The following is a 20,090-nucleotide window of genomic DNA, read 5'->3' on the forward strand; positions in this document are numbered from 1 at the left end:
ATGGGGCAGGAACTTCATCTGCACATATCAATATGTACACCTGTGTTGCTGTAAAATAATAAGTGGATACTTACTTGGATTTAGGCATTTTCAACCTTTGCATATTGCAGTGAGGAAACATACAGTATAAGCACGTGTGGGTTTTTGGCTAGGAAACACACAATTCTATAGATTTTTTGTTTGGGAAAAAGTGTCCATGGAAATTTTCCTTTTAAACAAGCAAAACTTTTATCATGTTGAGAATGGCCAGTTAACTCTAGTTTTTTTTTTTTTTTTTATATATAAGGCTTAGCATTTTCAAAGTTTCGGCATTTATGGACAGTTTCATGAGTCAATATTAATATATCTGTATCAAAAGCAATTATTTTAAATAAGCAGCATTAACACAAACAGCACCTCAACCTGTAGGAAAAAATACAACCAAGACAATCATCACACAATACAGGCTGTTTCTTTAAAAAAAAAAAAAAAAAGTTTACATTTCACCAAAGAACACTATACATTAAGTTACAATATATATAGATTTGTCTCTCTTTAAACTTTGTACAAACTGAAACATTCTTCAGACCACACGATCAAGCTTGCGTCTTGACAGCACAAAAAGGAAAAGACGACATTTCAACCTTGCTGGTTTCCAGCCTTGAATAAGAACCATGGACCCATGTCTTTTAGGTGATTTTTCTGCATTTTAACCAACAGTTTTTGCATGCACACAGCCCTTCTTATGAAGCAGACCAATCACGCTTTGTGAGCAACTGACATAAGGAGGAAAGATTGGTGAAGAATTAGTTCATTTAAAACCCTGTGGAAGCTCAGAATTAGGAGGCTTGCAAAACAAGTGTTTTGAGCACGCCAGAGTTAACTTTAGAAATGTTTCTAATGCCTATTGTGAGCTCATCTCTAACTGTTTTACATGTAAACTCAAATTAAATGACTATGCAACATACTCAGAACAGCACCAGGCTCGATTCATCTTTCATTCACACTAGTTTAACACTGATGTAACTACAATGAAATCAATGTAGTTTATACACGTGCATGAGAGGAGAATCGGGCCTTTTATCTGTAACCTTCAATTGGAACCTAGCGAACCAAAATACCAATTTGAGTACAAGTGGGCCTATGTGGCCAGATCACTTCAGCCTGTGTGAAACATAACACAAGTAACATAAACATAACTTGTAAGAGGAAAGACTATGCTCTCTCCAAAGACAACAGTGACATAACCAGAGTATACATTTAGAGGGGAAAGAATTAGAATTTAAAGAATCTGAAGTTAATTTTGAAACTACAATTTGAGTATCAGCCACAGAAATATTTAAAATAAAATCAGTTATTTTACAATGTTCTATAAATAAAAAACAGGAGATATGGGATGGCAAAAATCAGGGATTAAAACTTTTACATTTATATGCAATTTCTTTCACTCCGTAAGGGACCCCTTTAAATTTATCTCTATCTGCACCCTCTTGACAAAAAACTTCTGGTTTGATTCTTTTCAGGGCACTGTGCAATTCAAGCTAGATTGAGAAAAGTCACTCCTTAGTCTGCTATTCAAAATGACCTAAAGGACCGTTTCCTTTAACAGCCTGTATTCACCAAGAGTAAAGTCTATATCCTTTGAATTTTCTCCTGCTTAGTGCAGAATCAGATCATGTGTTATATTAGGAGGAACAGTAACTGGCAAAAGAATAGTTATTCCTCAGCATTGTCACTGGGGAAATGAGCAACAATTGATGGGTATTTAATCAATGCAAAAATTTTGCCTTAGATTTTTACATTAATCAGGAATCTAGAATTCTTTTAAAGCTGTCACTGGTAATTTTTAATACTAATTTGCTGTTCTGAATCAAGATTTCAATGTCAATATCACAGAATACTGAGGAGGGTAATTTATCCTGGAATGTACCAACTGAAACTGTAAGAGTAGCAGGAAAAGGTAAATGATATTCAACAGTAGCTAAGTGGGAGGAAGAATCAACTTCTAACATACTGTTGACAGAATTTTAAAGAAAAAGATAATCCTGTATGCTGTGCACTCCAGGGCTATAAATGAAGCAGGACAAAACATCCATTCTAGATGAGATGCCACAATTTTAACGGAAATATAAAATGCACAGCAAAATATCATTGAATTTACCTACACAGAAATGTATAAGGCATACCACAAAAGAAATGAGTTTAAATGCAATCTATGAGACTCCACACGAATGGAGATTCTATCACTGCCCACATGGAGTAATGTTGGCTCTTACTTAAAAAGAGCAGTCCCTGTTGGAATGTTCCAATTTAAACCACAAAAATTAGATTTTAACAACGTTAACAGTATTAGCAATACTCTATGGAGTAAAGATTTTTAGAGGTAAGACCTTAACTGATGCAGCATGTAAAGATATTTGGAGATCCTAAGCACAATGGGAGATTTCAAGGATCTTTAGCTTTAAATGCACAAAAGTAAGGAATTCAAGATTATTTCAGATTTCTAATATTTAAAGACATTTGTGCATACTTTGAACACACATTAATAATATCAATCTGAACCGTTTTTATCCTTTATATGCACAAATAATACTTGTAATTCTTTTTCCTTTGCAAATCTGTAAGTAAAACCATCGCCAAACTGATCTTGCGAGTTATATAAACAAGAGTGAATTGTTATGGCTGAGTTATCAGTCCCTGGAAATAGTGGTTAATAATGGATATGCTTGTAGAGCTGAACCTATAATGGTTCTGAAGGCTGCTATAAACAACATCTGAAGCAAACCAACTGTTATTTAATTTGGTAGTTATGTTGTATCAGTTTTATTTCCTTTATTGCTTAAAACTGATTTTAAAATATTTTTAAGTATGAGTCATTCATTACGAATTCTGCCTGGCACATAAAATATAACTCAGTTCTTGCTGCTTGTTACGGACTTGACTTTGACGATGCAGGAAAAAAATATTCCTCTGGCATTAATTCAATTAGCTCCTGAAACGCAACTGACAAGAAACAACATAGACCCTTGTTCAGTCCTAACAGCTGTCTTAGGCAAAACTTGAGACCCATTTATTTTCTGACCACCACAAAGACAGCTCTTCTGTATATTGTTTGTTTTTCTACTGCTTATCTCAGCACAGCAGATGGCTTACAGATTTGGAATATTGTTTTTAATCATGGTATCACTAATACCTACGCCATGACCATCAGCATATTAAATCATATGCCTATCTGAATGTAAACGATAAGTGCACAAAGCGGGAAGTAAGCTAAAACACTACCACCAATCTTTCCACTGGAGATGCAACTGCTGCTTTTAGTCATTATGACCAACTGCCCTTTCAGAATAAAGATTGCAGGTTGAGAAAGTAAACCCCATGATAAAGCCAGAATGTTAAATGCATCAAAACAATCCTCTTCTACTTTGCAATCCATCTACTCCTGTTCATCACCTAGTTTTATTTTCACCTTTCCATCACTAACATTCCTATCAGATGCAGTCCACATTTTTCATGCATCCATTGCCCTTGGCACTTTTAAAGTTCTGCATCTTGATTTCCAAAGACTTTATTTTGCTCTCAAAATGACTGCCATTGTTGATGCATTTAAGGGCAGATTCCGTTGTCTTCAGAGTACCAGGATAGGTGAGGGTTTCAAAGAGATTAGTCAGAGTAGCATTCTGATTCATATTATAAAACTTAGGGATTTAATTTTGGAAGACCTATTGAAATACTGCGCAAAATAGACCATCTGGATAGTATCTGAATTACTCAAAACTTGGAAGGAAAGAAGGAGGAGGTGTTCCACATGGGAACTGAATGACCTGGAATTGGCAGTGAACCGTATCAGCTGTAAATCAAAGCAGCTGTCTGTCAGAACTAGCGTATGGTGCCTATACTGACTGTCCCAATGCTATTTTGAAGAATGGCATTGTTTGGAGAATATCCGCCTTCTTTCCCAAGACATTTAGAGTCCTCTGAGTTGCAAATCCTTAATGCCTTCATGGATTTAAATAGTGGCAGAGTTCTGGCAGTCTCTGATTCTATCTGCCTCCACAGACAATGCTTGTTCTCTGGGTTCTTGTTTAACTTGGCCCACACAAATGGTACCCTCTGGATTTTCTTCAACTTTAAAAGCAAAACACAAAACAAAACATTAAGGTCAAAACTCCATCGATAACACTTTGCTCTTAAGAACTGTATACAATTAGAAGCAAAAAATGACTGTAGCTTCAGAAAACATGATGATTTAGGCTAGCACATGGGGCATTTGAGAGATCAGCATTTCAGTAGTTTAACAAAGTCATACACTTGCTGTGTTAAAAGATGAAGCAAGCAGAATTGAATTTGCTGAAATAATAAACTTCTGAAGAAAAATCTGAAATATTTTTATGCACGAAAAAGAATAAATGGACTAGAATCTATAAAGGTACTTTCTCTAAGGAGTTCTTTTTTTAACAATATGAGGAGTCCATTCTTCAGGAATGAATCTTAGGTGTTTCTTATAAATATACTGAGCCAAATTCAGCCGTGATGTAAGTAAGTACTATCCTACTGACGACGTGAAAGCTGTATGCAAGTACACCAAGACTGAATTTGGTCTGTCCACTTAAATACACAAACTTGTCATCTTAAACAAGTACTTTTGGGGAAGAGGGTGTCAATGAACAACTGTAGGTATGAAAGAGACAGATTACAATAGAAAAGTTGTTTTAAATAAGAGCTTAGAACTGCATCCCCAGTACATAGAAATGACCATACTGGACAGAAATGACCACGCTGGACAGGTTACATATTTTCATCAGCCAAGCTATTCTAGTATATAACTACCAGTCAGATAAGAGAGAGAAGCTGGATTGTAAGGAATGATTTTAACTGACTTGTCCTAAATGTGTATCTGGGACCAGTATCTCAGAATCCACAAAGTCCAGCACAAAAAAGTTGATTTGTTCCTGTAAATGATCTCAGTTTGGGCCTGCCCAATAGCACTGAACTAATTGGGGAAAATTCTGGATCTAGCTCTAGATTGTTTCCTGGCTTCTCACTCTCCAGGATTCTCCAACAGGATTACTTGGCCCCTTAAGAAGGTGAAGTATCTGTTGTTGTTTAGAAACATCTCCTCCCGACAATTAATGAGTGGCACTGTTCTGTGTTGAAAGGAGTGCCACACACTTTCCAGGCCAAGAAGGATGGTGACTATGAAGTGATGGGGGTGTACAGCACAAATAAAATGAGGTACCCTCCAGGGATGTGGAGAGGCCGCCAGGAAAATATAAAAGAACTACATTTTGTTGTTAAATTGTCTCGTTTCTATAACTTTACTCCCCTTTGTTCTTTTTCTGTTTTGTATAAAATATTTCTTTAAAAATTCACACAACTTTGCACCAATGTTTTGCTTTTATGTATTTTAGAGAGACAGCACCATCTAGCTTGAAAGGCCACAAAGAATGACAGAAGAGACATTTTTGATTACCTCTCTGGAATCCTTATACCAACAATAAAAACAGAATTTTTTGAGGACAACAGTCAAGGTCAATTATAAGAATTTGGAATAGCTTCAAAAACAACATTTCAGGGCAATTTTAGATACATTTAAACATTGACATTTCTGTTGATTTAAATTAGAAATAGATGATACAATTAGTAAATGTCCCCTTGCATAATTTTGATGTTAATTTCAGTATATTTAATGCTTTCCCTACATTTTGAATTTTCAAAGTATTGCAGGATTTAGTACTGAGAAAACATAAGTGCACTTAAAAGTTGTCAGTGAGGAAGCTGGAGGGGGCTTGGCAGATGGTTAAGAGAGAGTTGTGACTTTGGACACTTGCAAAGATATGGGAGGCAATTTGGGATTGTAGGATAAGCACATTATTAGCTGGATATTCCTGCTAAACTGCTCAGAAGTCACATTTCAGAATTCTCAGACACTGAGAAAAATGGGCCTATTTGTAGTTATCTTTTCTGGCTATCTGTAGAGTCAGGAAGACAAGACTGCTTCAGTCCCATGTGGTCCACATTTGGACAGTTTATTTCACAGCCATTAGGGCTCAAAACTTTAGGGTTTTTTAAATGAAAGCTTAGATTCTGGAGCACAATTTGTTAGCAGATAATGTGTTCTGTACCAAATTCTATGGCAGAGGTTCACAGAATACAAGCCCATGATGATAAGGGCTTTCAGGGGCTCTCTATTCTATGAAAGGAGAACATTTTTGTTGGTTTTACTATGATTTTTTTAATGCATTTTTCTGATAAATGTTTAAAACTCCAAGAAATTATTTAATTTAAAAAGTTGCAACTGATCACCCCTGCACTCCATCAGAAGAAACTGGAAAAAAATGAGACCTCCCAGAAGACAGTTTGAGTCAGTCTTAGAAACTAGCTGGGGGAAAAAAAAGTCACACAACATTTTCAAGTTGCTTATGTTTTGCAGTGTTTAAATGCATTTAAAAAACAACAACCCAGCTCTCCTAACAAAATGTTCTTGTTGAAACTGTTAGTTTACCAAAACATACAGGGCTTTTGTTAAACAAAAATATTTTATTTACCACAAAAACTTGTTTTTAGTAAACTAAAATGTTTTATTTAGTAAAAAGCAGTTTTCAGTAAATGAAAAAAAAATGATGAAGTTTGAGTAAAAAGTCATGAAAAATTCCACAAACTGAAATTTTTAGAAGTTCAACAGTTTTTGACACAAACAAGTTTTTTAAAAAGGCCATTTTCAGCAAAAACACTTTCAAAATTTTCAATTAGCTGTTTTAGAAACTAAGTGGGATCTGCTCCTTCAGTTATTCAAAAGAGTATCCTGGTGATGACAGATTCCCCACGGCACCCCAGAACACACACGACTAAAAAAATTTATTCTCAATTTGTGCATTTAAATACCGTAGGCAGATTTAAACTTACTAAGAGCTGGATGGTTGTCTACAATCCGTATTGGAATGGTCTGGACGTCTCCCAAAAGAAACTGATGGATCCCTGCCTCCAGGCTTCCTGTATCCTCTACACCTCCAACAGTTACCAGCTGGCCCATAGTGACCAGATTTTGATCTGATATAGGCAGATTTCCAATAGTGGAGGCAGCACTGTTGCTCTGGGTTAGACTGGCACCTGTGTGAAGGTTGTGTCCCTGACTGAGTACTAGAGAGTGGTTGGTTATCACACTCCCTATGGAATCCAGAAGACTTGCAGGGTTGGGAGGAGAATGGTTATTTACTGCTATTAGGGCTGTTGCTCCATCCACGGAGGTGAATGTTGGCTGCAGCTGTAATCCCTGTGAAACAGAAGACAGTAAAGTCAATATCACCGTGTTTCTATATCAATCAATACCAGAGTGTGAAGAGTTTGTGACCCTCAAGGCTCTGAATTGGGGCCCTTGGGGCGACGTGGCAAACAGAAATTTGCATTTGATTATGAATGAAGGCTGGGTTCCCCAATAGTGCTTTTTCCCAGGAGGGGAGTGGGTATGAAGAGCAAAGGAGTCTGTCTCTGAGCAGCTGCTCCTTTAAGAGGAGGGAGCAGGCAGTGGAAGAGCAGAGGACAGGTGCCATGTGGTCTTCATAGGAGGACGACAGGGGAAAGCAAGCAAAACAGCAGCTACTGCAGGAGAAGGTGGGGTATACAGGACAGAGAGCAGAGGGAAGACGGGCAGTGATAGCAAGGGACCCACAAAAACAGATAGGGGTCAGGAGCAGTTGATTTTAAGGGTGTCATGCTCCTACTGTAATTCCAGGTAGGAGCATCATGGGCCCTCAGTAACTGACTTTAATTGATTTGGGGGGAGGAGAGAATTGGTTCTGGTCAGATAAGAGGAAATAAGCCAGAAAAGAGGAATTATTGGGGGTGTGGATGTGCCTGAGGAACATGGTTTGGGGAAGGAGGGAAAGATCTGCAGTTCCGAGTTTTTGTGGAGAAAGCAATGGGTTGAGTTCCTGGAGGCTGGTTGGAGTAGGACAAGACTGGGGTTCTTAGAGAAGGAAACCTACAGTTTCTGGGTCTGAGTTGGGAGCTGCTTTTTGGTTCTCAATACAGTTTTAGAAGTGAGAGAGAAGAGAAATAAATGGCAGCCTTTAACTGCCATTCCCTCACAATGGTGGCCTTTCCCCATTATAAAATAACATTTTTGGCCCTCAGGAAAATGGTTGGACACCACTAGTGTAAGAGGAGTGGCTTAGGGGTTTGCTCACTGACTGCATCTATCCTAACTCGTCTGTATGACAATCTCTGGATTTAACAGTGCTCACAGGATAGCAGTAGGATCACTTAGACGCCAAGTAAAAGCTAAAATATGTAAAAATACAAGAAAGTTGCCACAGAGGGGGCTGACAGCTACTTCAGATCTGGCTTCCCTTAGCAAAAATTTGGGGGGAATGGATCAGTGTTCACGCTGCAATCCCTGTCAGTACCCAGGCCGGGGAAGCTAATGATCCAACTAGTGGACCACATCTGGTGATGAAGCTTGGTCACATGCCACCTGAGGCATGCCTCGCATACTCTAAGAAGAGCAAAAATTAACGTAGCGAGTATATGGGATAGTTAGCGGAGAGGAAGCTTACAGTCCTCAACCTCTCCATCAGGATTCCCAGAACAGCCTAGGTTGAAATTCTGGCCATCTTGGTGAAGGTGTTAGAGAACTTGACTACCTGAAGCTGTGCAAATATCTTGGGCTGGAGTGACGAGAGCGAGGACAACAGCTGAGCTGTCTCTGGAGGCAAGTTCTCCCCAGTCTGACTGGATTCCACTTTCGTGATGATTGATTCTCCTGGTGAACTCCCTGCAGTACCACAGAGACCAAATGAACAGAGATTATGACAAAGATTCTGTTAGTTTACGGAGCTCTTAATACCTACCCGAACCTGATGAACAAAAGCTCAAATACATTATATCACAACACTGAAACATATAAAAACATTTACATTTGCATAATAAATAGTCTGTATTTTGTGTAGAAAAACTTAGATGCCAAAGGAAGGAGAACAGGTTGTATGTGAGAAAAAGTAAATACAGGGGTGTATAAAGTTAGAGAGTTTGCATTTTAAAAAGATAGGGAAATTACTAAGGGGAATAAAGCAATTGCTCTCTATCATTCCTCTTATAAATTCATGGGAATCTATAAGCAAAAGAATTTCCATCGAAGCAGCAAGCAAATTGTTTGAACATACATACATCCTAGATAAAACATAGGGAATAGGAGGAAAGACAAAATTAACTATGAATTACATGGTTCTTCAATAAAGCCGTATGCTAGAAATCCTTTAGGTTTCTTTCCACTGTTCCTGGAAGTGGTGTAACTTCAATACAGGTAACTATTTTACAAAGCCCTTTTATATAGAAGCCCTTCTGGTTTCCAGACTACAGTATTTTCCCATGCAAACCCCTATTTTATGGAAGTTTCAGTTGCTCTTGAAACTTTATAAAATCAAGATTTGCCTAAATGGTTTCCCCAAAAATCCTACATTGGCTCATCATATATTCAGTCCCTGTGAGACCCCAAAATATTTGCAATTAATGACTCAAGTCTCAGACAGATATGCAGTTGCGTTGGCCAAGTGTCCTCCTGGTATCTTGCAATTTTACCTTTGAAATCAGCAGGTGATTTTTTTTCAGCAAGAAATCACATAACACATCCAGCAATGTGAGAAGTAGAGAGGTCCTTCAACATACACTGAGTCCCAAACTCTAGCTGCTTATGAAATAATATAGTGCAGTTGGTACAGTAATACTGTGGTTCTTGTTAATACTATATAATTAATCTTTGTGCATCAGAGGGAAGGGCTATTGCCTGATGTCCTATACGATACTATTGCAGCACATGTAAGAATGTTCCAGCTTCCTAGTCAGTGTATTAAATACATCACATGGATCTGTTCTGTAGATGTTTATTAATTCCATATGTATATGGAACATATCTCACAACAGATATGAAAGAAAACCAAGGGAACTGATAAAGACCTATAAAGCTAGATAATTACAAGGATTCCATGCTTATGAGAGGATAGGGGAAAGGCTGAAGGAGATATACATTGAAAGAAATGGATTTCTCCACAGTAAGCAAACAACCCAGTTTTCCCCAGGTTGTTGCTTGATCATTTGAAGGAACAATTCTATACTGGCACAAACTGCAATACAAGAAAAACTTATACACAAAGGAGACTGCTTGGACAGTCAATGTCTTTTACCCTTGCTATTGTTTCAGATACTTGTGCTTGAATAGAAGCTGGTATCTTCAAAGTCCAGCTTCTCTTTTTACACAGTCTTGCAGTGAAGTTATCCTGTTTGTGACATCATATTCAGTTTCGGCAGAAATTAATGCGATGTCATAACGCACATGGATATATCTGGGAAGGAGGATGCCAGCTAACTACAGACAACTACAGCAGCACCAGAGGAGATGGGAGAACTGGCTGCTCTGCGAGGAGGAAATTGGCAGCTATCCATCAAGACCAAGAACTGGTATGCTGTACTGGCAACAGCAGGTGAGGAACAGATCCCCATGGCTGAGGAGGAATAGCCATTCACTCCCCCTAGGCTGGGAGGTGCACTGCCACCGCACCTACGAGGAGGAGACGTTGCTGGTAGCCAGGGACTCCTTGCTGACGGAAACAGAGACAGCTATCTGCCAAGCTGACATTATGTGCCGAGGGTTATGCTGCCCGCCTGGAGCCCGCACCTGAGACATTATGGAAAAGATGCCGAAGCTCCTCCAACCCTCTGATCCCTATCCTTTGATGCTCATCCATGATGATACTGCCAGGTCTGACTCTGAGCAGATCAGCTGTGTGATTACAGGGCTCTGGGAACGAAGGTGATGGGGTCAGAGGCACAGGTTGTGTTCTTATCTATCCTTCCAGTTGAGGGTTAGTGCCCAGGCAGGGACACATGCATCCTGTAGATGAATGCGTGGCTGCGCAGATGGTGTTGATGGGAGGGCTTCGACTTTTTTGACCATGGGATGCTATTCCAGGAAGAAGGTCTGCTGGGAAGAGATGGGGTCCACCTGACCAAGAAGGGGAAGAGCATCTTCGTGCACTGACTTGCCAACCCAGTGAGGAGGGCTTTAAACTAGCTTTAATGACAGCAGGTGACAAAAGCTCAGGTAATTATTAAAAAAAGTGACCTTAACAGATGGTCAGATGTTGAGGGGAGGACGTGGAAAATTACAAAAGGGTCAAAGGAGTAATAAGAAGGAAATCAGGGGGGAATCTGATCAACATTTTAGATGTTGATACACAAATAAAAGGAGTATGGGGAATAAACAGGAAGAGCTGGAAGTATTAGTACATAAGCTAAATTATTATTTAATTGGCATCACAGAGACTTGGTGGGATAATGACTGGAATATTGGTATAGAGGGGCATAACTAGTTCAGAAAGGACAGGTGGGGGGGAAAAGGGAGGATGGGTTGCACTGTACATAAAGGATACATACACTTGTTCTAAGGTCCAGAAGGAGGTTGGAGACAGACCAGTTGAGAGTCTTTGGGTTCAGATAAAAGGGTTAAAAAATAGGGATGATGTCATGGTGGGGGTCTACTATAGACTACCAAATCAGGAAGAGGAGGTGGACAAGGCATTTCTCAGACAAATAACAGTAATAGCCAAATCACAGGACCAGGTAGTAATGGGAGACTAACCACCCAGATATCTGTTGGGAAAGTGATACAGCAAAACACAAAATTTCCAATGAATTCTTGGAATGTATCAGGGACTATTTTTTGTTGCAGAAAGTGGAAGAAGAAATTAGAAGACAGCTATTTTAAACTGTCATTTAGGGCAGCTCTGGGGTCCCCCCCACCAGGTTGGGGGCTGGGAGCGGAGAGGGTGGGGCTGGCTGGGAGCTCCAGCCCCAGGGCAGAAAATGTCACGGAGGTCAACTGAAGTCACGGATTCTGTGACATAATTGTAGCCTTACTAATAACTGCTGACATCAAGAAAGCTGAGGTGCTTAATGCCTATTTTGCTTCAGTCTTCACTAAAAAGGTGACCACCAGATACTCTACACAATTAATATTAACAAGCAGGGGGAAGGAATGCAAGCCAAAATAGGAAAAGTACAGGCTAAAGACTATTTAGATAAATTAGATGTATTCAAGTCATCAGGGCCTGATGAAATTCATCCTAGAGTACTTAAGAAACTAGCTGAAGCAATCTCGGAGCCATTAGCAATTATCTTGGAGAACTTCTGGAGGACAGGAGAGGTCCCAGAAGACTGAAGAAGGGCAAACGTAGTACCTATTTTTTAAAAGGGGAACAAGGAGGAAATGAGACTTATAGACCAGTCAGCCTAACTTCAATACCTGGAAAGATACTGGAGCAAATTATTAAACAATCAATCAATTTGTGAGCACTTGGAGGATAGTAGGGTTATAAGGAATAGTAAGCATAGATCTGTCAAAAACAAATCAGGCCAACCAATTTAATTTCCTTCTTTGATAGGATTTAGTGGATGGGGGGGGAGCAGTAACCATGATATACCTTAATTTTGACACAGTTCTGCATGACATTCTCATACGCAAACTAGGGAAATGTGATCTAGATGAAATTACTATAAAGTAGATGCACAAATGGTTGAAAGAACATACTCAAAGAGCAGTTATCAATGGTTTGGTGTCAAATTGGGAGGGCATATCCAGTGGGGTCCTGCAAGGGGTCAATCCTAGGTCCAGTACTATTCAATATTTTCATTAATGATTTGGATAATAGAGTAGAGAATATGCTGATAAAAATCTGCAGATGACTCCAGGCTAGCAGGGATTGCAAGCACTTTGGAGAACAGGTTTAAAATGCAAAATGACCTTGACGAATTAAGAGAATTGGTCTGAATTCAAGAAGATAAAATTTGATAAAGACGAATGCAAAGTACTTCACTTAGGAAGGAAAAATCAAATGCACAATGCAGAATAATAACAATAAAGGATCTGGGGGTTACAGTGGACCACAAATTGAATGAGTTGAATGAGTCATCAATGTGCTGCAGCTGCAAAAAAGGCGAATCTGATTCTGGGGTGTAATAACAGGAGTGTTGTATGTATGATACTGGAGGTAATTGTCTCACTTTACTTGGCACTGGTGAGGCCCCAGCTGGAGTACTGTATCCAATTCTGGGCACTACAATTTAGGACAGATGTGGACAAGTTGGAAAGAGTCCAGAGGAGAGCAACAAAAATGATAAAAGGTTTAGAAAACCTGACCTATGAGGAAAGGTTAACAAAATGGGGCATGTTTAGTCTTGAGAAAAGAAGACTGAGAGGGAACCTGAGAACAGTTTTCAAATATGCTAAGGGTTGTTATAGAGAGAATGGTGATCAATTGTTCTCCATGTCCACTGAAGGTAGGACAAGAAGTAATTAGCTTAATCTTCAGCAAGGGAGATTTAGGTTAGATATAAGGAAAATCTTTCTAACTATAAGGATAGTTAAGCTCTGGAATAGGCTTCCATGGGAGATTGTGGTTGCCATCATTGGAGGTTTTTAAAAATAAGCTGGACAAACACCTGTCAGGGATCGTCTAAGTTTACTTGGTCCTGCCACAGCACAGGGGGCCGGATTTGATTATTTCTCAAGGTCCCTTCCAGCCAAACATTTCTATGATCAACACATCCTTACAGGATAAATAGAAGACAAAACAGGCTGGAAAGAAGACCATCTAACTATACCCAATGGAGCCATGCATTCAGTTTCTGCAGAAATCTCTCTGAATTCAGGTAGAATACAGTATCTCACTGGATGCTTACATACTTAATAGGCTCATTTGTCTTGGGGAACCATCTGTGGAGCCAAAATAAAACAGAATTGATTTTCCTTCATTACTGCCAGCATCCAGGAACAAAATACTATAAGCCCACCCATTCTCACATTATTGAGAACCCCTTCTAAATGGCTTCTGGAGGTACAAATACCCGGTGTGTCCATCCAAAATACACAAATACCTCCAGCCACTACTTGTTTTGAGGATAAAGGTGAATGCTATGAATCAGGTGGTTCTGCAAGATCCCCCTTTCTCTAACATGCGAGCCTTCCTCAAAAAAGGGACACTATTCAAATTATGAAGCCTAAAAATTGACCTCCGGTATTCTGACAGTTGCCCATACTGAAATCCTTACCTTAAGAGTTCCAAGCATAAGGGGTGTTTTTCAGTTCAAAGTGATCCATTGCAGCAGCAGCTAAAATAGAAGTTAAAAACCAAGGCCCAGCTTAGTGTGCAACTCACTGTAAATACACTGGTGTGCATAGACCTTCGCATCATGAATCAGGTGCACCAGGTTATTTATGAAGATTCACACATCAAGCCAAACATTTGTTTTTATATTTTTCCTGCTACAACAAGGGTAAGACTCAGGGGTGTGTGTGTGTGTGTGTGTGTGTGTGTGTGTGTGTGTGTGTGTGTGTGTGTGTGTGTGTGTGTGTGTGTGTGTGTGTGTGTGTGTGTGTGTGTGTGTGTGTGTGTGTGTGTGTGTGTGTCAAGAGCTACATGCCAGGAATCCTTCAGGCAAGAATTGCAACATAGGATAACTGTTTGTGTGCGTAAATCTTTAAGCATAACATTAATAGTGCCCCTTTAATATGCTACAATAGAGTCCTCTATACAATATTCCTAACAGGACTATGATGCCTTGTCCCGAGGAGACAAAGATACAAGATAGCCAACTTGATTAGCGCTATTGAAGTTAACTAAACCACAGACCTCTATGGTGTTATTTAAACATCTTGCAAGAAGACAATCTTTCACATGGCTGCCAGTTTTTTTCAAGAGGTTCATCTCAATCATGCTGGAAGGGCATAATGAGTGGGGTCCCAGAGGGATCAGTTCTGGGTCTGGTTCCATTCAATATCTTCATCAATGATTTAGATAATGGCATAGAGAGTACACTTAAAAAGTTTGCGGACGATACCAAGCTGGAAGGGGTTGCAAGTGCTTTGGAAGATAAATTCAAAATGATCTGGACAAACTGGAGAAATGGTTTAAGTAAATAGGATGAAATTCAATAAGGACAAATGCAAAGTACTCCACTTAGGAAGGAACAATCAGTTGCATACATATGAAATGGGAAACAACTGCCTAGGTAAGAGTACTGCGGAAAGGGATCTGGGGGCCATAGTTGATCACAAGCTAAATATGAGTCAACGGTGTAATGCAGTTGCAAAAAAAACCCAGCAAACATAATTCAGGGATGTATTTAGCAGGAGTATTGTAAGCAAGACACATGAAGTAATTCTTCTACTCTACTCCGCGCTGATTAGGCCTCAACTGGAGTACTGTGTCCAGTTCTGGGTGCCACATTTCAGAAAAGATGTGGACAAATTGGAGAAAGTCCAGAGACGAGCAACAAAAATGATTAAAGGTCTAGAAAACATGACCTATGAGGGAAAATTGAAAAAATTGGGTTTGTTTAGTCTGGAGACGAGAAGACTGAGAGGGGACATGATAACAGTTTTCAAGTACATAAAAGGTTGTTACAAGGAGCAGGGGGAAAAATTGTTCTTCTTAACCTCTGAGGATAGGACAAGATAGGAATCAATTATGAAATACTTAGAGGAGAGGAAAGTGATCAGGAACAGTCAGTATGGATTCATCAAGGGGAAGTCGTGCCTGACTAACCTAATTGCCTTCTATGATGAGATAACTGGCTCTGTGGATGAGAGGAAAGCAGTGGATGTGTTATTCCTTGACTTCAGCAAAGCTTTTGATACGGTCTCCCACAGTATTCTTGCCGCCAAGTTAAAGAAGTATGGGCTGGATGAATGGACTGTAAGGTGGATAGAAAGCTGGCTAGATCGTCGGGCTCCAGGGGTAGTGATCAATGGCTCCATGTCTAGTTGGCAGCCGGTTTCAAGCGGAGTGCCCCAAGGATCGGTCCTGGGGCCGGTTTTGTTTAATATCTTTATTAATGATCTGGAGGATGGTGTGGACTGCACTCTCAGCAAGTTTGCAGATGACACTAAACTGGGAGGCATGGTAGATACACAAGAGGGTAGGAATAGGCTACAGAGGGACCTAGACAAATTAGAGGATTGGGCCAAAAAAAACCTGATGAGGTTCAACAAGGACAAGTGCAGAGTCTTGCACTTAGGACGGAAGAATCCCATGCACTGCTACAGACTAGGGACTGAATGGCTAGGTAGCAGTTCTGCAGAAAAGGACCTAGGGGTTACAGTGGATGAGAAGCTGGATATGAGTCAACAGTGTGCTCTTGTTGCCAAGAAGGCTAACGGCATTTTGGCTGTATAAATAGGGGCATTGCCAGCAGATCGAGGAACGTGATCATTCCCCTTTATTCGACATTGGTGAGGCCTCATCTGGAGTACTGTGTCCAGTTTTGGGCCCCACACTACAAGAAGGATGTGGAAAAATTGGAAAGAGTACAGCGGAGGGCAACAAAAATGATTAGGGGTCTGGAGCACATGACTTATGAGGAGAGGCTGAGGGAACTGGGATTGTTTAGTCTCCAGAAGAGAAGAATGAGGGGGGATTTGATAGCTGCTTTCAACTACCTGAAGGGGGGTTCCAAAGAGGATGGAGCTCGGCTGTTCTCAGTGGTGGCAGATGACAGAACAAGAAGCAATGGTCTCAAGTTGCAGTGGGGGAGGTCTAGGTTGGATATTAGGAAACACTATTTCACTAGGAGGGTGGTGAAGCCTTGGAATGCGTTACCTAGGGAGGTGGTGGAATCTCCTTTCTTGGAGGTTTTTAAGGCCCGGCTTGACAAAGCCCTGGCTGGATGATTTAGTTGGGAATTGGTCCTGCTTTGAGGACTAGATAACCTCCTGAGGTCCCTTCCAACCCTCATATTCTATGATTCTATGATAAGAAGCAATGGGCTTAAATTGCAGCAAGGGCAGTTTAGGTTGGACATTAGGAAAAACTTCCTAACTGTCAGAGTGGTTAAGTACTGTAAGAAATTGCCTAGGGAGATTGTGGAATCTCTATCATTGGGGATTTTTAAGAGCAGGTTGGACAAACACCTGTCAGGGATGGTCTAGATAATACTTAGTCCTGCCACGAGTGCAAGGAACTGGACTAGATGACCTCTCAGGAGCTCTTCCAGTTCTATGATTCTATGTTAAACAAGAACAGGAGAAAGAGAGCAGGGAAGGATTTTTTCTGTGTTACATGTTTACCCAATGGGAGTGTCAAAGTCAGATTCAGGACTCACAATTTGTCAGACCACTCTGTTTATTAGCAAAGTGCTCTGCTAATACACCCAGATAATGTGAGCACCATGCAAGACTCAAACTATCTTATTTATACAGATAAAAGGGTGCGAACTTAACACGATAACAAAAGGAAGCAGAACTGATATGTATGTCTAGCCCCAGGTAAACTTATCTTATTTCCTTACTAACTATTACCGATCTCCTGTTAATGTCCCACCATTAGCTTAAGTGGACCCATTGTTTCATACCTTAATATTTCTCTTCCTGACAACTATATTTCAACATTCCTTATTCCTGCTTAAAGGAACATACAGCATTTCTTTAATCCATTCTATTTTTACAATATAATTCATTCTACTTTCACAGAGGAACTGTCTAGATCAACTATTCCTGAAACAGAGATTATTATTTGCTGCATTAAAAGTGTGTGTGTGTGTAAACAATTTGTTTTAGATTTCCTAATGAGGACCCTGATCCAGCAAAACCGCTTAAGCCAATGCATAGCTTAAGGCATGTGAGTAGTCAGTAGGTCTAAATCACAAGCGTTAGAATTTTGTTTTACTTTATATGTTTTAATCTGAAATAATAATAATAGTAGAATCCCATTTATGGCAAAGACACGTTAGTCCAATGAACCTCTCCCAACAACAGATTTTGGAGCAGAATCCATTTTGACAAGGCAACTTCCTTCAGAAATCCATATTCTGGCTTTTCTTCGCTTCCTTGTTAAGTGGTATATTAATTGCTGTGAAGAGATACTGCCCTCACCTTATGCATTCACCAAGAAAAATGATACTTCACAAGAATATCATTGAAGAAAGAGTGTAAGAAATGTGTCTCACTGCCTGGTTGTCAGATAAAAATCTGTATTTTTACAATAAAAAAGTTAAAATGAATAACATCTCCTTCTGCACCATTCCACTGAGCAAACGCTAGAAGATTCTCTACACAGATGTTTTAAGAGTCTGAGCATTTCCTCCCAACCCAAATTGTTCTGCTCTTCAGTACGCGTTAAAAGATGTTGTAAAAGACAAAGTCTACAGTTTTCAATCACTGCTATCTGCCATATCAGGAATTGTAACAAGTTCCACAGACATGTGGTAAAGGGTGTGTGTGTGGGGGAAAATGAGAATGGTCACTTCTTGTTGTGTTCAAATAAGGGAAGATAATGGCAAGATCTCTAAAAATCAGGGAGGAGATCTGTACTTTCGTAACGCAAGTGACAAAAACAAAAATTGAACACAAGTAAGATATTGATATGCTCCTACCCTCTGTAGGTGGTGAGGCAAATGTAACAGTCACTGTTTCTGTGAGAACATTCCCACCATCTGTGGTCCACTGGAGCTGAAAGGAAAAAGACCTCAGTTCTCAGAAATGGGAAGGGTGCTGAGCAGGATTCCCTACAATACTGGTACAGACTCAAACTACAGTGAAAATGAGTGTCAAAACATCTTCTTTCTGTAAGTTTGTGCTTTCTGAGTTTTGGGGTTATTTCTTAAAACTATTAAAGGTGAAGCACTGTGCTTTTAAAAGGATTCTAAACCACTTTCTGTCTGGTAGGTTAAATCCTCCTCAGAACGGGGTTAGACTTTAAAACTGAAATTAGATATATTTTGAACACAAACTATTTGAAAATAATTTTCTCTATCATTTACAGGCTGGAAATTGAACTCAAGGTTCTGCATGTACCCTGCAAAAAGCAGACAACATCAGAAACTCCTAAGAAGGGTAAAGGAATTCTGTGCCCTGCCCTGCCCTGCTTTAGGTGGGATCACCAACTATTGCAGGAGAACCAGTCTTGGCAGATATTAAAAAACCAAACAAACTTTTCAGCTTTTGTGTAAAGTACATTTGTGAATTAAGCTCTTAAATACAGTATGTTTTTAACTATTTTTTTAAACCAAACATTTCAATTCACCTTGAAATGTTATGAAATTAAAGCGCCACCAGATCAGCGATATGCAATCTGAGGCTCTTGAAACCTCACTTAGCCCTGCAGGCGTTGGCTTGGAGTGAGGCATCACCTGGTGGCTGTCTGGGTCTAAGTCAGTCAAAGACCCAGTGGGAGTCACCAAATCTTGATACCACTTTCTCTATAACATACCAAAAACAAACAAATAAATAATCCATCCATCCATCCCTCATCATCGATAGTTCTCTCTCACCTGGACTGCTGCAACCTCATCCTCTCGTCTCCTCATCTCACACCCATTCAGTCCATTCCTAATGCAATAGACAATATTTTCATCCTCACTCACCACCCAGACCACATTACTCCACTCTTCAAATACCTCTGCTGGCTGCCCTTCATCCAGTTTAGGATTCAAATTGCTGTCTTCAAGATTATGCACCTGCCTTCATCTCAGCTCTTATTTATTACTATGTCCAACCATAAGGGATGCCAGTCCCTTACTTTCCTTCTCATCTCCCTGCCTTCTTCCATGCCATCCCATACATGTGAAACAGACTTCCAGTACCAGCATGCAAAGCATCCCTCCTTCTTTTCTTATAAGGCCTACAAATGCTAACCTGTGTCAATATAACATCCTCACCAACGCAGGTCTTCCAGTGCACGTCACTTTTCTATGTCTCTTCAAGTGTTTTTGTCTGATCTTTGGTTCTTTAATGTTAACCTTTAGGCTAAATATTAACCATGCAATTTACAGAACCAAATACACTTCAGGGTGGTGGAGGAGGGCCTGGGATCCACACAGCTTCCCCGGTGGTGATTTAAAGGGCCCGGTGCTCCAGCCACTGCGGGGAGTCCCAGGCCCTTTAAATCACTGCCGGAGCTCTGGCAGCGGGGCACAGGTGGGGATTTAAAGGGCCCTGGGCTCCCCACAGCGGCCAGAGCCTCTGACTCTTTAAATCACCGCCAGAACCCAGCTGCCGGAGCCCCGGGCAGTAATTTAAAGGGCTCTGGGCTCCACACGAATTCGGATATAATATGGTAAAGCAG

The 20,090-nt window shown here is 40.1% G+C and overlaps 1 protein-coding gene across 2 annotated transcripts in view; it reads right to left on the reverse strand.

Moving 5' to 3' along the window:
- Positions 1 to 435: 435 nt before the first annotated feature.
- CARF (calcium responsive transcription factor) overlaps positions 436 to 20,090 on the reverse strand; it is a 56,266-nt gene continuing 36,611 nt past the window's right edge. For both annotated transcript variants that reach the window (XM_054044589.1, XM_054044591.1), the window contains 4 exons: positions 18,400 to 18,475; positions 8,622 to 8,752; positions 6,886 to 7,252; positions 436 to 4,107 (listed from right to left, as the gene is read on the reverse strand). In XM_054044589.1, coding sequence (XP_053900564.1) covers positions 3,989 to 4,107; positions 6,886 to 7,252; positions 8,622 to 8,752; positions 18,400 to 18,475 — 693 coding nt within the window. In that variant the 3' untranslated portion in view covers positions 436 to 3,988. The remainder of the gene's footprint in view (positions 4,108 to 6,885; positions 7,253 to 8,621; positions 8,753 to 18,399; positions 18,476 to 20,090) is intronic.

The sequence above is a fragment of the Malaclemys terrapin genome, chromosome 11 (genome assembly GCF_027887155.1).
Source record: "Malaclemys terrapin pileata isolate rMalTer1 chromosome 11, rMalTer1.hap1, whole genome shotgun sequence".
Lineage (NCBI taxonomy): Eukaryota > Metazoa > Chordata > Testudines > Emydidae > Malaclemys > Malaclemys terrapin.